The sequence below is a fragment of the Pelmatolapia mariae genome, linkage group LG13, assembly GCF_036321145.2.
Source record: "Pelmatolapia mariae isolate MD_Pm_ZW linkage group LG13, Pm_UMD_F_2, whole genome shotgun sequence".
NCBI classification, from domain to species: Eukaryota; Metazoa; Chordata; class Actinopteri; order Cichliformes; family Cichlidae; genus Pelmatolapia; species Pelmatolapia mariae.
The window spans coordinates 17,097,501-17,119,826 of NC_086238.1; the positions used below are offsets into that span (position 1 = coordinate 17,097,501).

At 40.3% G+C, this 22,326-nt stretch overlaps 1 protein-coding gene across 1 annotated transcript in view; it reads right to left on the minus strand.

The window, feature by feature from the left end:
- egln1a (egl-9 family hypoxia-inducible factor 1a) overlaps nt 1-22,092 on the minus strand; it is a 27,501-nt gene extending 5,409 nt beyond the window's left edge. Inside the window, exons 1-2 of the mRNA XM_063491061.1 lie at nt 20,796-22,092; nt 6,019-6,138 (exon numbers count right to left, since the gene is read on the minus strand). Coding sequence (XP_063347131.1) covers nt 6,019-6,138; nt 20,796-21,494 — 819 coding nt within the window. The 5' untranslated portion in view covers nt 21,495-22,092. The remainder of the gene's footprint in view (nt 1-6,018; nt 6,139-20,795) is intronic.
- Nucleotides 22,093-22,326: the final 234 nt, after the last annotated feature.

Genomic DNA, 22,326 nt, shown 5'->3' on the forward strand with positions numbered 1-22,326 from the left:
AATACTTCATACAGCTGCGATACAGCTGCACAGGAGGTGGGAGTTTTACTAATGTGGAAGAATTTCACCAAAAGTATCACAACATTGAAAAATATCTTCATATCTTTAAAAATAAAACGGTGACCATTTTGAACATCACATCTTTCTCACAGCTGTATCATTAAAGTCTGTCTAGGTCAGGATTTATCACAGAAACAGAAATGGTAAATGCCACCTAACAATCTTGTCACAATCTCAGACTACTGTACTCATCTCTATACTTGTCCTACTAGATAAACTGACACAGCACAGGTTGTTAACATAATAATTCAAGTTCCCCATGTTTTTATGTCTGAGATGATTCTTTCCTGTATGTAGCCATGGAGTTCCACAGGGTTCTGTGTTAGGGATAGATACTTTCTACCTTAAACGTGCTTCCTTAGGGAATGTTACAAAGAAACAGTGCATAAATCTCTATTTCCATGAAGATGAGACTCAAACACACAACCAGAACACACACATCAGTTGGTTAAACTACAAAAACAACTGAAGGCACAAAGAATTGGATGACCTGTAATTTTCTTTTTCTAAAGCCAACTAAGTATATTGGCCAAAAACCTCAGGGAAACACAGTCTTAACATGTGTATTCAGTGATGTTACCTTGGCCTTCATTGCTACTACCAGAAATCTCGGGAGTCATTTTTGACAAGAATATGTTCTTTGTCTCATACGTAACAGTCTCGACGACTGTGCAACATTGTCAACAAAATGGAACATCCTGTCACAAGACAGTGAAAAAAAATAGTTGGTGCATTGTTACTTCCTAATTGAACTTTTATATTTTCATGTTTTTAGGATGTCTGCATGCCTCTCTCTCTGAAAAGCCTTTAATTCACCCTCCCATGAAAAAACACAGTACTGAGAGCAACCAGAACAAAAAGAACACATGTTCTCATAAAAGCTTCCCTTCATAAGCTCCCTTTAAATCGAGAAACAGTATTAAAACTCTTCTCAGTGCATACAAAGCTGCATCGTATCTTTAAGGCCTCGCATTTTCACATTATTCCAATAGAGTACACAACTGTCAGAGTGCAGACTTGTGGTTCAGAGAGTTTCCAAAAATAAAACTGGAGGCAGAACCTTTAGCCATCGCGTTCCTCTACTGTGGAACCAGCCCAGCTCGCCTATATTTTAAAGATTAGGCTTTATACTTTCCATTTTAACAAATCTTACAACACATGAATTTAACCTTATTATTGTTCGTAAGGCTCCTTGTTTCTCAGTGATCATATTTTGTCGTTTTGCTTTCCTCTCAACTCACCTTGGCAGACACTAAAATGCTGAGGTTTCTGAAAGGCAGCTTTTCCTTTCCCTACAGTCGCAAAGTACTTTAGCTTGATGTTTAAAGTGACTCCAAAAGGAGGGAAAAATATATGGGTTGTAGGTTAAACCTTTAAGCATACTTTGCACTTAGTATATGCAGTGAAGCGGCTGAGTCATTTCCTTTCTCTTACATTTGCTTGCCTGTGTCTATCTCCTTTCCAGTATTGGTGTTTCCCGTAACATGGGTTAAAGTAATCATTCACATCTACAAAACTGGTAAATGAGTGTATAATATTAAATCAACATTTTATTTACTGCACTGCAGATAGATGGACACCTACATGTTAAAGTCTCAAACTGATTTTATACAGAAGGCGTGGCGGCTGAAGAGACATAAATTTGGGGGGTAAATAACTGGAACAACTGAACCTGAACATTCCAAAGCCATGTCACTCTCTCATAGTGAGGCCCCGGTATCCAGGCAACCACATTCTATAAGCCTAATAATAGCCAATCAGAGGCCAGATTGTAATTATTCACATGTCCAACAGGAATCTAGCACATGGCTTGCTGTAACAACTAAAGCATGCGCATGAAAAAAGCAGCACAACCTACCTCATGACTGATACACGCATTAACAGGAAAAGATTTACTATATAGATAAGAAAACAGGCAATTCTGCGGAGGAAGTGCTCAGAGAACAGATAATACAACGTAAATGGTGCAAGTCAGATTCAGGAGACTGCTGCTTTGAATAAGGTGTAGTGACATCTGATAAACTAAAAAAAAGAAAAGAAAAGTACCTACTGTTATCACAAGTCAAAGTAAATCATCCTGACAATCACAGAAACCGCATTAATGCAGATGAACAACAGCAACATGCTAAAACAACCAGGAATCCCTTTGAGGGTCTGAGGGTTGTATGTGGAGACCTGTGATGAATAAGGAGGCAGCTGAAAGCAGTACATAAGTGACCAGCAAAAGGGTCGATCACAGTATCAGTATTTGCAATTAAATGTAAAAGTACTGTTAACTCGGCCGTGTATTTTGTCTCTTCTCACATTCCACTTACCTCACTGCTTGCTCAGTGATAGATGTTTAGAAAAAAATCACAGCGAGAACACAGACTCATGCATGACCTGGTTTCTGCCGCAAACTTGCATCTCAAAGCAGCACAGAGTTTCCTGTAATTATGTCATTTTCATATACAGGTCTGGAGGTCAACTATGTAAGGAAGTGTGGACGTCAGCCTCTTGTTTACTCATGTGACTAGTAATGCTAGCAGATATAGCCGCACATCCGGTATACCAGTCCTAATTTCATGCATAATATGATCTTTTCAAATATCGCTATATCGGTGAAGAGACAACGCTCAACACGGTTTTCCCCAGAGATTATACATATTATATTATATGCATTTTAGAGCATATTGGGAGGGGAACTGTATGATCTCTGCACCCTCTTTATAACAAAAAAAAACTATATTAGATTAACAAATAATTCACGATTATTTTATTAACGGGTGTTTTATATGACAATGGATTGACAAGTAACACCACAATCATTTAAAAAGTAAGCCAAAATGTGGCAATACAGTGTACTGAAACATATACTGTATATGAAAAAAACGGACAGCTTCCAGGTCTGAACAAGTACAGCCATTGACAAGTGCCTTGCACAAAGACTTTCAGTTGTAGAAAAATGATTGCTTTGCTCTTCGACCTCAATAAACACTTTGTGCATGACTTTATGAGCTCAGTCGCTAGTTTCAGGTCGCAGTGACAGCAAGGTGCAGTTCAATTAGTAACTTATGTTCCTCACTACAGTCAGAATGGAAGATAAAGCAGGGAATGCAGTGTCCCTTGATTTCACAGTCAGACCTGCCATTTATTCCTGACTGTTTGAAAAAGTATTGAAAATGATCTGTTTGAGGCTTCAACCCAGGACTTCACTATGCAACAGGTTATGGTATGGTGGATAGGACCATCTTTTATATACAGTCTATGTTGAAAACTGCCTCTAGAGCCCTTTTTCAAATGTATATTTTTTTAAAGATAGCCCAAGAGTAGATTATTTTTTTATTATTCATTTAAAGAAAAAAACCCGTCTATGTTTATTTAGTTTTTATTATGACAGTAAAATGCTTTTTATTCTGCACAATCCTGACAGATGAACAACTTACTGTGAAAATATATAAAAGGCCTGCTTCTGTAAAAAGACTAAAAAACACTGCGATACAAATACAGGTCATACCGCCCTAGCACTGGTGTCATGTCACCGTCTCCTCAAAGAAACATGAAAGTCATCCACTTTACAGTTGCTGCCTTCTGTTATGGAAACTTGGAACCTGTCTAGAAGGTATGTTCCCCAACTGCTTATCTAAGGACAAATACGTCAAACTCTTGAAGCACATTGCAGTTAAATGCATATTGCCACTGAGGATCTACTTACACTTGCATGCACAACTTTAGGCTTTACTGAAACGTCTGGAAGGAAAAATGATCCAGTTAAATGAATAAAAAATGCCTTGTGATGGCAAAGGTCATAGAAGAACGGCTAGACTGGGTCGAACTGACAGAACGAGTAACTCAAATAACCACCCATTACATCACACATCTGTTACATCACACTGAACGCGCAACACGTCAGCCTTAAAGCAGATGAGCTCCAGCAGCAGATTCAAGGAGGGGGTGTAATGGTGTGGGAGGCGGTTTCATGTCACACCCTTTTGTCCCCTTTAATACCAGCTGAGCTTCATTTAAATGTCATGACCTACCTGAATATTTTTTGACCATGCCCTTCACTCTGTGACCAGTGTATCCATCTCCTGATGTTGATGTCATATTGGGCTGGGCCATATCATACCGTTCACGGTAATACCGGTATAATTGGCAACAATAAGAAAATGAAATATCGCGATAGAATATGGGTAAAACGCACATGCGCAGTGCCTTTGTTTTCATACGCACATGGCAGAAAAAGCATGGCGGTGACGGAGAATGAGAAGGACGAAAGTGGATCGTTGAATGAAACAGATGAACCAGAATTGGTTTGTAAAAATGCTGCAACTTCAGTGGTGTGGAACTGGTTTAGCTTTCGTCCATCAGATACACAACAAAGCACTATTTTTGGTAGAGCATGCTAGCGGGCCGTCGTTATTACCGTGTTTTTTGGAAAATACGGCACACTTAAAATCAATCCTTTGATTTTTCTGAAAATCGACAGTGCCCCTTATAATCCCGTGTGCTTTATGTATGAATTCTGGTTGTGTTTACTGACCTTTATGTGGTACACGGCGTTAGAAAATCTGTCAAATGTTTTAGTACGACTTTGCTAAGCTACGAACCCGCACAGCTTGATGGATTGTCGAAGCATTACGGCTATCGTAGGCAGGAGCCTCGCGGAGTGATGCGTACTGTGCTTCAACATAATATTACCGTATTGTGTGTGTATAACCTCTTTTTAAGTTTTGTGGATATTATACATGGTTATGCTGAGGATATGTCGGCCAGTTTCCACTGGAAATGCCTTTTGGTTAAACTGTCAGCAAGGAATTTGCATTTGCACTGTTACATTTTTATATAACCTTAATGCACATAAAAAACAGCTGCTTGTTTAAGTGAAAATACATTGATGGTTTTTTTTGCACTAATAAAGTTGTGGAGTCGAAAAGTATTTTGTCTAGTGTCAATTATATCATCAGTTATATAGTTATCGCAAATTTCCAAATGTATATCGTGATAAATATTTTTGGTCATATCGCCCTGCTCTAATGTCATATATATTATATAATCTCAGACTGGTTTCTTGTAAGTAACACTGAATTCCCTGTACCCAAATGGCCTCTACAGTCAGCAATTGAACAGAGCAGCTTTGATATGTGGTGGATGAGGAGGATCAAACCATGAAAGAGCTCTCCGCAAATCTGCAGTAAGTACATGACGCTATCTTGTTGATATGCACAAAAATCTCAAGACAACATTTCTAACACCTTCAATGAATTAGGCAATTGTAAAGGTGAAAGGCAGTTCAACTTACTAGTAGGACATCTAAAAATAAAGTTAGGATAATACTGACTTCCTGTGGATATATTTTAAGTACTGTATGACACAAAGTTCAATTAATTTGACCACTATATGAAAATTCCTGTAATAAAACAACAACAACAACAAAGAAATGTGGAAGGTAGTATGGGGTGTTTTTCCTTCTCTGCATTTTAATGGGAAATATGAAAAAGGGAGAGTGGCCACACAGCATTTACCTACAGGTAACCACTATCATGAACTCTGTACGGGTGTGGTGTATGGAATAAAGCAGGGTGGAGGTTGACAACAGTGCCACACACACACACACACACACACACACACACAACAACTGCACTGACTGGTCAAATGCTTGTGGCAGGAAGTCAGAAGTTATGAAGACCTGACACACAAACACATGACAGATGACTTTGTTTTGATTATTTTTTTACAAATAATTTCAAATAGAGCCCGACCAATACAGGAGTCATTGAAATTAAAACAAAAAATATCATGTAAAATAACTCAAAACGATGGGGTTGCTTTCTTAAAATCAACCTTCCAGTATTGCTCAAACTCGTTAAAGATCTGCGGCAGACCAATAATGGCCGGGTATCGGTAGGGCTCTAATTTCAAATCACTCTTGAATCAAATGGTGATAACAAGAAGATCCTCCACACATCACTACCATACCTTGGCATTCCAATCTCTATTAAGGTAATATATGCATGTGACACACCGTCCATCGCCGTTAGGGTTATCCACATGGCGTACATATCCTGTCCCGTTTCCGGGGTAACATGCCACCATTGCCTGAAGAGAGGAACATGAAAAAAAAACCTGATTAGTAAAAACAGATATGCAGTGACAACAGCAGAAATGTAGGCATTCAGTCTCTACAGCTCATGTGTCAAACAAAAGCTGTACTGCAAGGACAAGAAAGAAGGGAGGAACGGGAGCAAAGGAGCTCGAACTGGATTTGCTGGCTCGTGATGTGGAAGTAGCAGAAAGCCTCGCCACAGTCTGACTGTAGCACTGCCTCACCTGCACCAGGACTGACACAAGGCACAAGCTGTCTAAAACACAGCTGCCTCGTTATAAACTTTAAACTGGCAAGGAAAATAAACCGGAGATATCATGCTGCAACTTCCCCTCGTCTCTTCCTGCTCTACTAAGACTTGCATGATCTGCTTGGGTGTTGGCAGTGAACCTCCACGAGCTCTTGTAAACTTCTTGGTGTAAACATCGAGGGAGCACGCTCGCTCCTTCGAATGCCCTTCAGGAATAAGACGCACACAAGCGGTGATTTGCACACCACCCCGAGGACTGTGATACAAAAAAATGTGTTGTTTTCTTCAACAATAGAGATTTCTCAGACATCTCAGAGCTTTTGCACTGGAAATTACAGCTGACACTTGAACACCAAACAGCGTGTGTTTTCTTTTCAGATGAGTGGTGAACGTGCACACAGGGTGGAATAAGCCCTCATGCTAAGCAGTGTCTAAGCAGCGATATGACAGACAAAGGCAAGTTCATCCACATTCTTTCAAGAACTTGCATCAACATAAACCATAGCAACATTATTATAAACACTCAGTGTAGACTAAACTTCTTCCTCAGGGTTTCTACCCTGTAAAATATTATAGAGCATCTATGCTAGCACATTTAGAAGTTAAAGCTACCCTTTCAAAAAAGAAAAGACTGAAGGTGCTGGGATTCAAAATGAACATCCGGGAGTTGAACAGGTACATTTACTTCTGTACATGCACAAATTTTATGATTATTTCACTGCACCACAGAAAAATTGTATATCTTTGCGTGCAAAGCCTTTTAACGCCAGAGTGAGAGCATTAAAATAAAATGATATCAGACCCACGTCGGCATCTTCTTACTCTACATGTCTGATCACAGTTACTTGCATCAGTCCACATTGTGTTCACATGTTTTGTGTGATGCAGGTTACCGCTGGAATGCACATTATCAGGGCCTTTAAAGCTGAAAAACAACAAAACTCTGACATAAAGATGGGGGAGGTAGCTCTGGCTGCATGAATTTTATCTTTCTTTTTTATATAAAGGGGGTGGGTTTAACAAGAACAGTTGCTGGGTTGGGGGGTGGGGGGGGTACGAACTGACAAAGAGCTTCCTGTAAGTAAGTCGCAATCCAGTAAGCTTTCTTTCTTTGTGTGAGTCTGTGTGTGGCAGAGAAAGAGGTAGAGGGGCACAGACAGAGAAAGCATAGGGGTGGGGCTGGAGAAGAAGACAAGAGTGAACTGCTGTAAACTTTGACTCTTGGCCTCCCTCCAGAGGGAGCAGTATTTTAATGGTTGTGCTACGTGCAGATCGTGAGGAGGGCTGGCTGATCCTCGGCAATGTCACCCCTCCCACCCTCAACTGCTGGGCTCGCGCTGCAAGGCTGGAGATGGGTAAACAGCGGCTGCTAGGAAAAGCATGTTTGTGTGGAATGAGATGTGTGTGTGTGTGTGTGAGGGTAGGGGAAGCGTGTGTGTGTTTGTGCGTCTGCTGAGCCTTGCAAGAGCCTAGGCGCTCTGCAAAACTCCCGACGCGGCATTTTAGCTTTCAATTCCCTCAAATAGACAGCTGTAGAAACGTTCTAATGCTTCATCAGATCCAGGAAAGCTCAGCACATGCTATATAACAAATGCAAGAGCGGTTTGTGATTATTCTTGTTACAAAAAAACCATGACATGCATAACAGCTAAACTTATATGGATTGCTGGTCTATACAAAAACAAAAATCCTCAGAGAATAAGATGTTTTAGCTAAAACATTTACGAAAATGCAAAACACAGACAGCCTAGGAGTGTAAGAATCTGTATTAAAATAATAATAACAACTATATAAATAACAATAATAATAGTTGGGAAGGAAAAAAATTTCATATTTTCCACAATAAAAACATGTCCTACTAAACTCAGATAGCCCACAATTCCATTCCCTTTGTCTAACAGAGTTACTGCTGATATAATGGGGACAGGAGTAAATGTTTTTAAATGAAAGCTATTTTTAACACACTTGTTTCCTCACTCTCTTCACCCCTAACCTCTATACCTATTTGAGCTTCCCTTCCTTTAGCCACTTATTCTTCCGCATTCCTCCACGGCCCTCATTAGGAGGCTGACCTTACTCTAGGTGTTGTTTGTTTACATTCCACAGGCATGGCTTCTGAAGCCGATGGGCATTCACAGGCAGAGAGCGAGAGGAGGTCACAGAAGAAAGCTCAGAGGCTGTCGCTGAGGCCACAGGAAAGGAAGGCTTCATTTCACAGATGGATATTAAAAGAGCATGAAAATAATTGACATTACAAACACGCACAACCTGCAACTAGTACCAAACCATGCACTTCCTTAATTAAAAAACCCAAAACAAAAAACAGCAGTCAATTAAATAAATGGGTCTTTGATAATGGCCAAGGACATAAACAAATAAAGCCTGGTACCCAAACACAGACTGAGGGGGGGGGGGGGGGGGGGGAGATTGGCTGCTGCAGCACATGCTTTCAAATGTTGCATAATAAAAGCTAATAATTGAAGGGTTACTTATCTGGTACTTTTAGACTGGAAACTAACATTATGAATTTTTCCAGACTACTGTGTTGGTATATAAGGGAAGTTTATAGTTTGGCTAACAGTGCAGTTTTACAGGGCTTCTGAATGTGCACGGAGATTAGCATTAATTAAGCATTACAGCATTGAACAGCATTTAAACAAAGAATTGGGTTATCAATCTTTGTTTTGTTTGCTTTTTTTTACATAAAAGTCTGATCAAATAAAATACAAATACTCTTATCTAAGAGAGCACAAGCACTTTACGTCTTAAAGAACATGCACATCTTTTACTTTAAATTTACGTCTGCAAGTGACCAGTGAAGTTGACAAAAAATAATACTCTGCTGTAGAGCGATGAGAGCATTAAGACAAATTTAACAGTGAACAACAGAGACTACTGTTTTACTGCAAATCAATGTAGTGCATAAATAACAGAGTTTTAGAGGGATGGTAAATCTCTCTATCTGCTCCAACACTGACAGAAAGTAGATGATATTAGATGTGGAACTAAAGAGATGAAGAGATAAGAGACAATTTGGGATTATATGAGTGATTCTCACATTGAGGGGAGGGCTCCAAGGTGAGATATGAATGACCAGGTAGGAAAAAATGTAGTGAATAAGTATGAAAATATGATTTGGGTGAAGGAAATAAACATGTTTTGTGTTGTGCTGACCTTTGAATAAATTAAATTTATTGACTTAAAAAGACTTAAAAACGAAAAACCCCAGCAACAGCAACTTTGTGATGTGAGTAGGTAGGTTGTAATAAATTGTATGACAGCTTACTTAAAACGAGAATATGCTAGTACTTTCATCACCAGCCTGAAATGATTCAGGACACGTTCCAAAAAGCCCACAGCTTCGTGGAAAGTTCAGTGTTTCAGCGTGTAAACTTTCACCCTGCCATTCCTCACTTCTGATCCCTGAACATCCTTTCAGATGTTGTCTCAGTTTGCTCTCGACAAACAGTCCCATTATTTATTTTCCACGACAACTCTCTGCTTTTCAGGTATATATATATATATATATATATATATATACATATAACATTTCAGTGGGAAATGAGAGAATAAACCCAAGTTGTTTTTTGTAGCTCAAACATTAACTAAGCTATGGGTGCCTTAAACATTGTCGGCTAAAAGAAATGCTAATGCAAACATTTAAAGGGCTGCTATATAGAAAGAAGGAAATAACTAAGAAATTCAGCAGAATGGCATACATTTACCAGAACATGTCCTCAAACTAAAAACTGGTTACAGCTTTAAACATAAAGGACAGTTGCTTAAAACAGACCTGTGAAACAAATGCATCTACACATGACATTAGGGAACTTTCACCCTGTGTCGACACATAACTCAGGATGTGAGCCTTGAACTGGGGTGGAGAAAAATGGAAAAGCTGCAAGGAGTCCGCTCACTTCACATAAGAGATGCTTATCCAAACATGAGTACAAACAGTTGGGATGGAGACCTTGTAGCACAGAGGAGTGTGGGAACCACGGCAGTTTGGGTTTTGGCCCAGGATAGCTCACTGCTTTATCTGTCCGAGAGTGGTGCTGCCTCAGAGGAAATCCTTGTTTAAAGTAATGGCCCAGTTTACTCTTTTCTTCTTTATGGCAGGCTGTGAACAATTGAGGGACATATGCAGCAGCGACACTACCCTTTAACCTCCACATGTTGCAGTGGAAACACAAACGCACTCTCTGGTACTGTTACGCAAATATTCTGAGAGGAATTGTTTAAACTTGAAAGCGCTGTATATCTCAGCACACTCTCCCGCTGGCGAACTAAAGATAAATGCATATGCTGATCTCTGTGAGCTGCTTTAAGTTTCACCCAGAGTAAACTCAGGTCTGGGATCCAGTGACAGACCAAAACTGCCCTGCAGTCAGTCAGGCTGTGTCTATTCATATTAGTGCAATTAACTGAGTTATAAAACCAATAGGGGGAAAAAAGGATAACTTTTCTTCATTACTATTCATTTTTGCTATAAACCTCTCGCTTTTTCTTGTGTCATAAATCGAGCCCACCCTTTTCCTTTAAAGCTCAAGCTCGCTCACTGTTTAGTGCAGCTCCAGCCACGAGGACTAAAAGAGCCTTCGGTCAACAAGATTTATCTAGAGAAAGTAAAACTGTCAGCTTCAGCGCCTTGTTGTTCACCCATGGTTGCTGTGCAAGTCTCCTAAAGGCCCCAGTGTACCCACCATGTTGATCGCTTCGTGCACCGCTGTTAACAGCTTTTAAAGCCACGTCTATTTATGCTTACCGTTAAGGCGCAGACAGCCGCTGCTGTCTTCTCCTGAACGAAAGGCGTTTCCACTCAGACAATACTATTACATCAGAGCTGATATAATAAAACATGTGCAATCAGTGACCCTCTAATCTTCTGTACCGAAATATCCTTAAAATGGTGATAAAAACTGACATGATTGAACACTTGAGTCTTCAACCCAGCTGTGGCAGCAAAACGCGACAGGTTACAAAGATCGAGAGATGCACAACCGGCTTATTAAGGATATCCCCCAGAAAAAAGATTTAATCTCAATAACAGCTTGATGTTTAAGTTAATAAATAATTATACTAAATAATCACAATTGCGATATTGACTAAAATCATTATGATTTTTCACAGAGTTCAAGAGCCTCGACTCATATTCAATGAAAACCAACAGAGCAGATATTTGTATCTGACCTCTGATGGCTCCATCCACTGCATCAACTGTGTGAGAGCCATGTGAACTCATTCTGAAACTGGGTGATGCAGCATGCTGATATGTTACAGTTGAACATGTCAAGATATGAGTTAAGAAATTGGCTTTCTAAGTAATAAGTAGGGGTGGGCGGTATAAAGGGTATACAGTAGAAACAACATCATCTGCAAATTATGCCTGGCGACAGTAATAGCAAAGAGACGAAGCACTTTTGGAATATGGGGAAAGCCAAAAACTGCGCTTCCTCCACTTCCCTACCATTGATTCATTAGTGCTGAATTCTCTCGCAGCTGCTCAGCTGGGCCATGTTGTTGCAGTATATTAATGACTAACCTCGTACTGTGGATGGATTATCTCAGTTGTTCTCCTGACTGAAGTTTGGTCCGTTTACAGCATCCTGCCATGCAATTGCATTTGTCCCTAACCACCGGGAACCCTCACGTTAACTTTTATCGAGTGGAAAAAAGTTTGCGTTCATCTTTCAGCATCACTGTACTAATGTTATGCTAACATAGCTGTTTTGCTAGCGATCACGTAGGACATCATTATATACCAGCTAGTCCGACTTCAGTAACCCTACAAACGTCACTGCTGTTTAGTTTTCTATCTTCATCTATGTTGGAAGTGATAGCAAAGCTGTACGTTTTAATTTCTTCAGAAATCTCTCAGAACATGGTATATCATGTTTAGGTGGAAGCTAGCGAGCTAACTTCCTGCTAACTTCTAACTCCGTAAAATTTAATAAATTCTGTTTTCATGGATGCCTGGATGTTAAACTTAATTGTTACACCTGGTAAAGCAGCAACGCTGATCAATTTATTAAAGATGAAAGAATTTAGACAGTTTTTAACTCTCAGTGATGCCGCAGTGTTCGTTTGACTGTGGGACCTGAAGCTAACGGAGTTTAGGACCCAGATTACTCCGCGAGGCTCCGTGATATGGATTTTAGGCCATATAGCCCAGCCCTAGTAATAAGACAAAGTGAAATCTACATCTATATGAAACATGACTTAAATGACAGCCGACGCCTTCATTTACTGTTGCAAAGAGGCAATTATAATTATTAAAGTATCTAATTTGCAAAAATATGTTCATCTGCTCCACTGTGGGTCACCACAGTGGATGGATGTTCATGTTTGATATGGCACTGACATTATGCCAGATGCCCTTCCTGAACACAACCATCCTGTTTATCCGGGCTTGGAATACATTAGCTTGTGATCCCCTGAGGCTGTCTTTTTCTATTTAAAAGAAAAAAAAAAATCTAATTATGCTTTAATTTGTTTTTTTAAAACCACCATTACTATCACTCTCCACCCACCATAAATCCTTCCCGTCTTCAAGCCCGCGGTTGCAAGTAGTAAAAAACAAAGAGCTCTTTCTCAGGGCTCCACCTGGATCATGGCCAGGTGTTGCTCTTAGACAGCTGTGATAGGAAACAGAAGGATGGATGTGCGCTTAAAGCTTTAATAAAATGTATATTTTAACAGCCTCATTTTAACCGATGAGCACTTATTCAAGAAAACGACACTGTACCGAATGCTGGATTAAATTAGTTGCATTCATCCCTCTCTCTGGTATGTCACACTGATTTAGAAATCACTCTACACGGCTTAGACCACATTATGGTTTTAATTAAAAGAATGGTATCTTGAGCATTTGAAGAAATCCACAGATGGATTACAGGCTTTGAGAGGGGATACGTGACCATGATGGGTGAGCCTGAGCGCTGACTAATTCCTAGACTATTTCTGGTCAACAGTGAGATGGTTAAACAATAAGCAGGCTAAAACCAGGCATGAAAGGTGCTGCACTTAAGTCAAGCTGGTACTGTATGCGGACGGAATGAGCAGCTCGTCGAGCCTATAGCATAACGTATAGCTGTCCCCAGCGCTCAGAGGACCACTGTCACATGACTTCCTCTTGTCTACTCGCTCTGTAGAGCTTTAAGATTTAGGTCAACGGTCAACTTCCTTCTGAAAGCACATGTCCACACGTCGCTCTGTGACAGAACAAATGACAAAAGCAAATAACTGCCAACAACGTCAAAACACTGTTGTCAAACTCTGTTGATAGGGAAGGGGTCTGTCCAGTTCTGTCCTGTTTAAGTTGAACAGCTTTGAAATGAATGAACCGAGTAGATGCTTTCATAGCATGAGAAAAAGATTTTGAAAAAAACAACGGAAAATTGAAATGCCGCATACCGTATTACATGCTCACAGTCTACGTCAGTAACAGCTTTTCAATTGAACTTCCTTAAAGTCGTCCTTTTCTTGACAATTTACAAATGTATTCTTGATGAATCAATTAGTGCCCAAAGACATTATAAAAAGCAAGCACAACATCTTTAAATGTTTATCTTTAATCTAACAGTCTATTACAAAACTTCAATGCATTTACAGACAACTAAGACTAACAAAACCTGCAAATGCACACAATTAAATTATATCTATGGGATGTCTCTGGTTTGTATTCCTTGCTGAAACAACTTTTAAAATTATCGCATACACAAGGAAGCACTAAAAGAAAGAAAGCCCAGAAAACTGTTTGTTTGCTGTTGTCTCTAGGTCTTGCCTACAGTTATGTTACAGGGGGATGTTTTTTTCCACAGCTGACCCGTTGTTTTTCACAATAAAGAGTCATGTTTGAGACAGTAATGCAGCTGGAATCCAGATATGTGCAGCCTTGCAGCGCCCTGACTATGACATGAAAAAAAGGACCAAAAAAACAAACAAATCAGGAGCAACATCTCCCTTGTGTGTATTGGGCTGCATTATATTTGAAAACTTGATCTGCTGTGGGACTTCATTACAGTATGTACAGTGTTTAAATTCAGTACTGAGTCATATTTCAGCATGCTTAACACGGCTATCATGTTTCATGTGAACGGCACAACTTTAATAATGTCAACTTTGAAAAGTAGCAGTAAGGGTGTTTATAATGGAGCCGTAGCTTAGCTGGCTATTCTTTTATCATGTAAGACAGACTAACAGTAGCGTGAAATAAGTCAGTAACAGGACAATTATGCTGCTGCTACAAGCTTCTTTAGGTTTCCGGATAATGTTTAAATGGTATCAGAGAGCATTCTACATGCTGGATCTGCAAAGAAACAAACATGTCCCGCTGCCTGCAACTTCCCACAGTGTTATCAAGTGAACGGGGGAAATGGAAACAATGGCATTTAATAACTATTTGGGCAAAATCTTTTTCCTCTGTCTCTCCCAATGCGAATTGTGCTTACATTGTGTCGTATCCCTTTGAGCCATTGATACTTGCGGCCTTTCCATTTGTGCAAGTCATGCTGATATTTGCTGGTCACAGTCCAGCCGTGTGTTTGCCAAGGCAACTAGGGCAGTAGGCGAGGAAGTCAAGTTCTCAGTAGAGTGTGAGTGAGCAGCCAGCTGCATGGATCAACAGCACAACCTGAAATAATGTGCTTTCTCCAAAACATTTAGGCCTACTAAGAAACAGCCAAGGGTGGAAGAGGAGGGGGGACCGACTGGACAGGAGAAGCAACCTAAAAATAACAGCATACGGCAACTAGAGCTGTGCCAGCACATAAAAACAAGTACCTGGAGCGAGTAAAGGCCACAGACTTCAATCGAATGTGGGCTGTTTCACCACTAGATCCTTTAAATGTCAAGGGCTGTTATAACAGAACATGATGTAACAAATGTAGATCAGGGACTACTCTTAGTGTATCATTTTTAAGCGCTAATTCCAGTTCTGGTATAGTCTGTTATTTCCCTCTAAAAAGATGTGACAAATACATCTCAAGGTCAAAGACCAAAGAAGTCCTCAAAACCACTTAAAGCTTGTCAGAAGGTTGGAGTTTTGTTTTTATATGCAAAAGAGTAAAAAGATAAAAATAAGTTTACAGATCAGGATATTAAATAATGAAATTATTGTAAAACTCAAAGAGCTATGAAAGGCTGTTTTCTGACATTTAATTTTTAAATTTTATTTATTTTGCCATGTATAAGTCAAACTTATCTCAAAATTTAAACTTAGTAACTCAAACTTTTGAGATGATAAACTGAAATTTCAAGTTACTAAGATGAAATGTATAAATATAATCTGAATTTTAAACTTTTTTATTTATTTATCTGTTTTAAATGTTTAACTGGATGGAAAAATTATTTAATTTAAGTGGCATAAAGAAAAAGACCATTAGATCCAATTAGAGCAGGGCAATATGGCCAAAAATATTTATCACGATATATATTTGAAAATTTGCGATAACGATATAACAGACGATATAGTTAATGCGAGACAAAATACAACTCCACAACTTTACTAGCGCAACAAAACCCATCCATTTATTTTCACTTAAACAAGCAGCTGTTTTTATGTGCATTAAAGCTATATAAAAATTTAACAGTGCAAATGCAAATTCCCTGCTGAAAGTTTAACCAAAAGGCATTTCCAGTAGAAATGGGCTGATATATCCTGAGCATAACCATGTATAATATCCACTAAAGTTAAAAAGAGGTGCTTTGCAACATTAAACTGCAGTGTGCCAAATAAAAAAGTCAAATATATATTTTTCGGACCATAAGGTGCACGGGATTATAAGGCACATTAAGCGAAACAAAGCAGTCAGATAAATCAAACTTTATTCAACTCATTCTTCTTGCTTCCTCCACTTCTGTACCATTGATTCATTAATGCTGTATTCTATCACAGCTGCTCTATTCCCATGTTGTTGCAGTATATTAATGACCAACCTCATTTATCTCAGTTGTCCTCCTGACTGAAGTTTGGTCCGTTTACAGCATCCTGCCATTTGATTGCATTTGTCTCTAACCATCAGGAACCTTCACGTTAACTTTTATCGAGTGGAAAAAAATTAGCGTTCATCCTCCAGCTTCACTGTTTATGTTATGCTAACATAGCTGTGTTGCTAGCGATCACGTAGCACATCATTATATACCAGCTAGCCCAACTTCAGCAACCCTACAAACGTCACTGCTGTTTAGTTTTCTGTCTTCATTTATGTTGGAGGTGATAGCAGAGCTGTACGTTTTAATTTGTTCAGAAATCTCTCAGTCAGAACATGCTATATCATGCTTAGGTAACTAGCGAGCAGTGTTGGGGAGTAACGGAATACATGTACCGCCGTTACGTATTCAGAATACAAAATATGAGTAACTGTATTCCGTTACAGTTACCGTTTAAAAAGGTGGTATTCAGAATACAGTTACTTTGGTGAAATAAATGGAATACACGGCGGTACTTCCTTGTTTCATATTGTCGCGGGTCAGGATTGTTTGGGTTTGTTTGACAGCTACGTTTTGTTGTTCCAGGCGGCAGTGTTACGGTTGCCATGGTTACAGGGTGACGCTCTCTCTCTGCCTGTTTCCTGGGTGAGAGAGCGCTTTTTTGTTGTTGTTGTTGTGCTAAGCTAAAAGGCAGAATGCTACAGGCATAGCTCTAAAGAATGTAGCCTGATGGGCAGTGTAGTCCGTGCTGCAGTGAGAATGGACTGCCATACACGTTATGTGTCTGTGAGCGAGGGAGGGAGAGAAAGGAAAAGTCCGAGCTGTCACGGAGCAAAAACGGGAGCTGGAAGCATGTAAATATAATAATAACCACTGCAGCCAAGAAGAGTGCCTGAGGAGCCCATTTGTAAGTAAGCTATTAAGACTCAACTGTACACTGTGTTCGTGTTTTCCTCCGGAAACAATAAGTTCTGTTGGAGCAGCCTTTCAACGCCTCTCTCTGTCTCCCGCAAGCAAAGTTGACCCAGACAACAAAGTAAAGCTAGTTTTCGGCTACCAGCCCGACACTAACCCGACGTATTAGCCAGAGGTCCCTTTACTACGTTTCGGACCTTCAGTAACAGTAATAAATCACAGCAATAGTACATTCACGTAGTTGTAAACAGCATGATAATATATTAAGTATTCCATAGTATTCAGAATACGTTACTCTCATTGAGTAACGTAACGGAATACGTTACAGAATACATTTTGGGGCATGTATTCAGTATTCTGTAGTGGAATACATTTTAAAAGTAACCTTCCCAACACTGCTAGCGAGCTAACTTCCGCTAACTTCTAACTCCGTTAAATGTAATAAATTCTGTTTTCATGGATGCCTGGATGTTAAACTTAATTGTTACACCTGGTAAAGCATCAATGCTGATCGTTTTATTAAAGATGAAAGAATTTAGACAGTTTTTAATTCAGTGTGCCGCAGTGTTCGTTTGACTTTGGGACCTGTAGTGGACGGAGTTTAGGACCCAGATTACTCCCAGATTTAGAGCACCTTAGTCCGACAAATACGGGAATAACAACGGCCTGCTTGCATGTTCTACAAAAAAAAAGTGCTTTGGTGGGTATCTGACGGACAAACACCAAATCAGCTCCACATCACTGAAGTGGCACCATTTTTACAAACCAATTCTGGTTCATCCGTTTCACTCAACGATTCGCTTCCCCCCTTCGCATTCTCCGTTGCCGCCATGCTTTTTCGGCCATGTGCGTATGAAAACAAAGGCACTGCGCATGTGCGTTTTACCCATATTCTATCGCAATATTTTATTTTCTTATCGTTGCCTTACATTGTACCGGTATTACCGTGAACAGTATAATATGGCTCAACCATAGATGCAATAACTGTTAATAAGACCTTAAATCTTTTGTAATCATTTTTTTTCATGTACCAGATTTTAATAACACTTCTGTAAGAAATCTGACCTTTTTAAAGGCCATAATGTTTACTTATTATTAAACTATTCTAAAAATGTGCTGATTCCAATATATGGTGTTTGTTAACTCTGCAGTTAAATCATGTTTAATCTACACACGATTTGGACAAAACAATACAAAAAAACCCTACATTTTCCCAAATGACCAGAAAGTTTATGTTATATTATATTTATATTTTAGTAAAAAAATACCTACTGGTTTAGTGCGCAATGCTTTGAACCAGTTTCAAAGTGTTAGTGATTTATCTGGAGAAAGTAAAGCTGTGAGCTTAAGCTCTTCGTTATTCACTTCACAGCTGCTGTGCAGGTCTCCTAAAGTGTACGAGCCCACTGCCGGCACAGCCTCCACTAGCAGCAGCAAGCTTCCTGTGGTGTAGGTAGAAAACCCTAACCCTTGTGAAAAAGACTTTGTGGTCAAAAATACCTGTCAGTTTAGCTATAAACCTAGGCCACGTATCCCACTCACCTCTTATTCACTGATTTTTTTTTTCATTTTGAATTTGATTTAAAAACTAAAGAAATCGCTCTGAAAAACTGATTTAATCTAAAACAGCTTGATGTTAGGTTAATAAATAATTATATTAAACAATCAAGATTATAATATTAACTAAAATCATTTAAAAAAAATTGTTTCACAGTCCAGCAGCTTTTATTTATTCTCAACCAACAGAGCAGATATTTGTGATGGCTCCATCCACTCCATCAACTGTGTGAGAGGTGTGTGACTACAAAGTTGATTTATTTCTCTAATATTATAGTAAAAGGCCCGTTGCTTTAGTGTGTTTAGGTTCTAGCCAGATTCAAAGTGATGTTGCTAAACTTCTAGTTAATAGTGACTATAGCCTTCAAAGAATTTCCCTCAGGAGAGGAGGAAGAGGAGAAAGCCTGAAAGCACCTCGTCCTCTCCTGAGGCAGTCTCATGCTATAAGGCCATGGTGACCAGATCTGTCAAGAGTCGCAGGTCACACGCAACCATCTTTATCCACTAGACAGCACTAACAGTTAGGAAAAAACAAACCAGGTTCCAGGAGAGCTTCTGAACTCTAGCTGCTCAGCCTGAAAAAACGAGAACATCCGACAATTAAAAACAAGTTCTTAGAAAACACATTTTAGTGAAACAGAAGCTACCCACAGCTTCCTTTCCCCCCTGAAACACGCAGGTTTTCTTCTCAGTATGGGAATGCTGCCTAACCAAATACGTCTGTGCGTGACACTGAACTTATCACCACAACCTGTCACCACTAAAGCGAGGTCAGAGATCACAGTGAGCTGCAGTAAATTCTCAGTAGAATGGGGCCTCGGGCTGGTTTCTGCCACATGGTTGCAGCTTCTTCACATCACTCACATTTTACCAAAAATAAAAGCTAAAGTACAAACATATGAATGCAATATATACACTCTGATAAGCTGGACTGTCTCCATTGTTTGTGCATGTGGCAGCATATGTTATCTGTGTTAGTCATGTCACTGGTCAGAATGACCTTCCTGAAACTAATGCAGTCTGTTACAACATATAGCTCTGCTATTCACTGCTTACTAAGGTGCTTTCAGCGAAATCTGATCTTTAATTTGGAAACTCTGCTTTCTATATCTGATGCTTTCCCCATCACGTTTATTTTAAATAGAGCACCAAACATAATTAAACACCTACGAAACACATCTAAAAACCAATAGTCATTCAAAATATGAACAATACACACTTAATGGAGGGAGTGCAGCCTGTAGAAGTGAGGACTGGACTTGAGCAGTAATCTATGGATAATATGGATTTAGGAATATATTCTGTAGGCATCAGAAAGCTAAACTATTTACACATCTGAACTAGGATCAATATACTTTTTTTTTTTAATCATTTTAGGCTAGAATAAACAGTCCAGCATGGCATATGCTTGCAGCTGCTTGCTAGAAAAAGCCACGAGACAACAATGTGCCTCGTGCTTTGCTTTCATTAGATTTCAGCTGGATTTCATTTGATTCAAAGATGCTGCAGACACGTGATCTATCCAAATTTAATCTTTCTTATTGGTTGAGGTATTGGGTTTATTTAAAGCAATGATTTGAGGGTGTCTTTCTATTGCCATGGCGACCGAACACGTGCGCTGTCTGTGCACACTCTTCGTGCGTCCAAAACAAAACCATTAACATGTGAGCAGCACCAGCAATCACCTTTCTGACTCAGAGCAAAGCCAGAAGAGGACTCACCAGCCTCTTACCCGCAAAGTCGAATCTAATTAACAAACAGGGTTGATCTATTAGACCTAATAGCGCTTTAACGGCAAAGTGGGAGAAAAAAAGCTTCTGCAGAATGATGCACCCTTGTTAAAAACCTGCGGTACTTTTGATTTCATCCCCACGCAGTCAGAGTATTGCTGCTTCCCTGACCTTGTAGTGTGTGTGGCAGGTGTCAGACCAGCAAGCCTCTGGCTCCTGGAGGATGAATGCAGTAGATGCGCAGTGTGCGCGTGTACTTCGTACTTACCTTTGTTCTTCCATTTATCGCATAGTTTCCCAGTTTGCCATTACAATGTCTAATCAGATCGTCCATGCGATTCATTAGAAATTGGATCCTCTCGCAGCGGGGCTCCTTGCCATCGATCCACGTGATTTTATCCCCTCGGATGTCTTTAGTGGAGTCGCTCTTTTGACTCACCAGTTGACCGTCTGTGAACTTGCCAGTTTCGTACAGGGCCTTGACATTTTCAAGAATGCCCAGCCCGATCTCTGCTCCTAAAAAGCCGTCCACCACACAGATGCCGTGCTTATTCATGCACGGCACTATGCACTCCATGGCAAGTTTCTGCGGGGATAAGCTGCTCTGTCCGTTAGGTGTGGCGGTGCTGTCGGACATATCATGTCCAGCTCTCACATCAATTCTCAGTGCTTTTGTGTTTGTACTTGTGTTTGCAATGTCCGCTTGCTCGGAGCTTTGCTCTTCTCGACATTTCTCAGGCGCCTCGTCGTCCCCGGGCTGCGGTGCCTGCTCGGGCTTCTGTGCAGGCAGCTGCGGCTTGTCCGCCTCCTTACAAATGAGCTTGTGTTTCTTCCAGTCCTGCTTCTGGTGCTCCTTGCTGCAGTAGAAGGAGCTGCGGCATCTACCGCACTTAAGAAGGTTATCAAACCTCCCGCAAAGTTCACAGTACTGTCGGTCTCGGTCCAGCTCGCTCTGCGGCTTCTCCATGTTTTGAGGATACAGGAGGCGTACTGCTCCTTTAATACCGATCCTTCACGCGCCCTGCTAATCGACAACTTTGGAAACGACCCGCCGCCGACGCCACGCTGATACCCAGAGGAACCAAACATTCAAAACCCTGCCATTTTATCGCACTCATGTCCTTTTCTGCCTCGTGTGTCAGTGGAATAACACGACAACGTGCGTCCATGGACCAGCTTTTAGGGGTGGGTCGAGGTCTTTGGGAGGCATTTTTGCAAGCTAGCTCTCCTTCCCGGGGTAATGGATGGCGCCGCTCAGAGTGTGCTCAGCCAGCCCTGCCCGAGGACCGGCCCACTCTGACGTCAGCACAAAGGCACCGCCTCTCTCGTGCTGCTTTCAGGTGCGGTCGGACAGACAGTTGGCGGTGAAAAAGTGGCGTGCTCGCGACACGTGGAAGTTCATGTTCAAGTCTTGTCGGGGGTATAAAGGGAGCATGCGCCTCTGGTCAGTCAGTAAAAAGTGATGTACATATGTTACCCTAACTGTTTCAATTATGCAATATATTCATGTTCTCTAACAGTGCAGAAAATTAGCTCCACCAACCATGCAGTAATAGGTATGAACAAAATGTGCAACAGACTGAAAGGACATAAATGCATGATTATACTTCTATACTTTGAGTACGCAATCCAGTGTAATAGGTTACAAATCCAATGTTGCTTTCTTTCTGACTTTCACCATTACTGTAACACTGCAATACTGTGTAGGCTAATGGCAAATTAAAGGTAGCGCTGTCATTTAAATTTGACACAAACCGCTTACAGATTTGTGGAAAGAACAAGCAAAAGAGATATAGCCA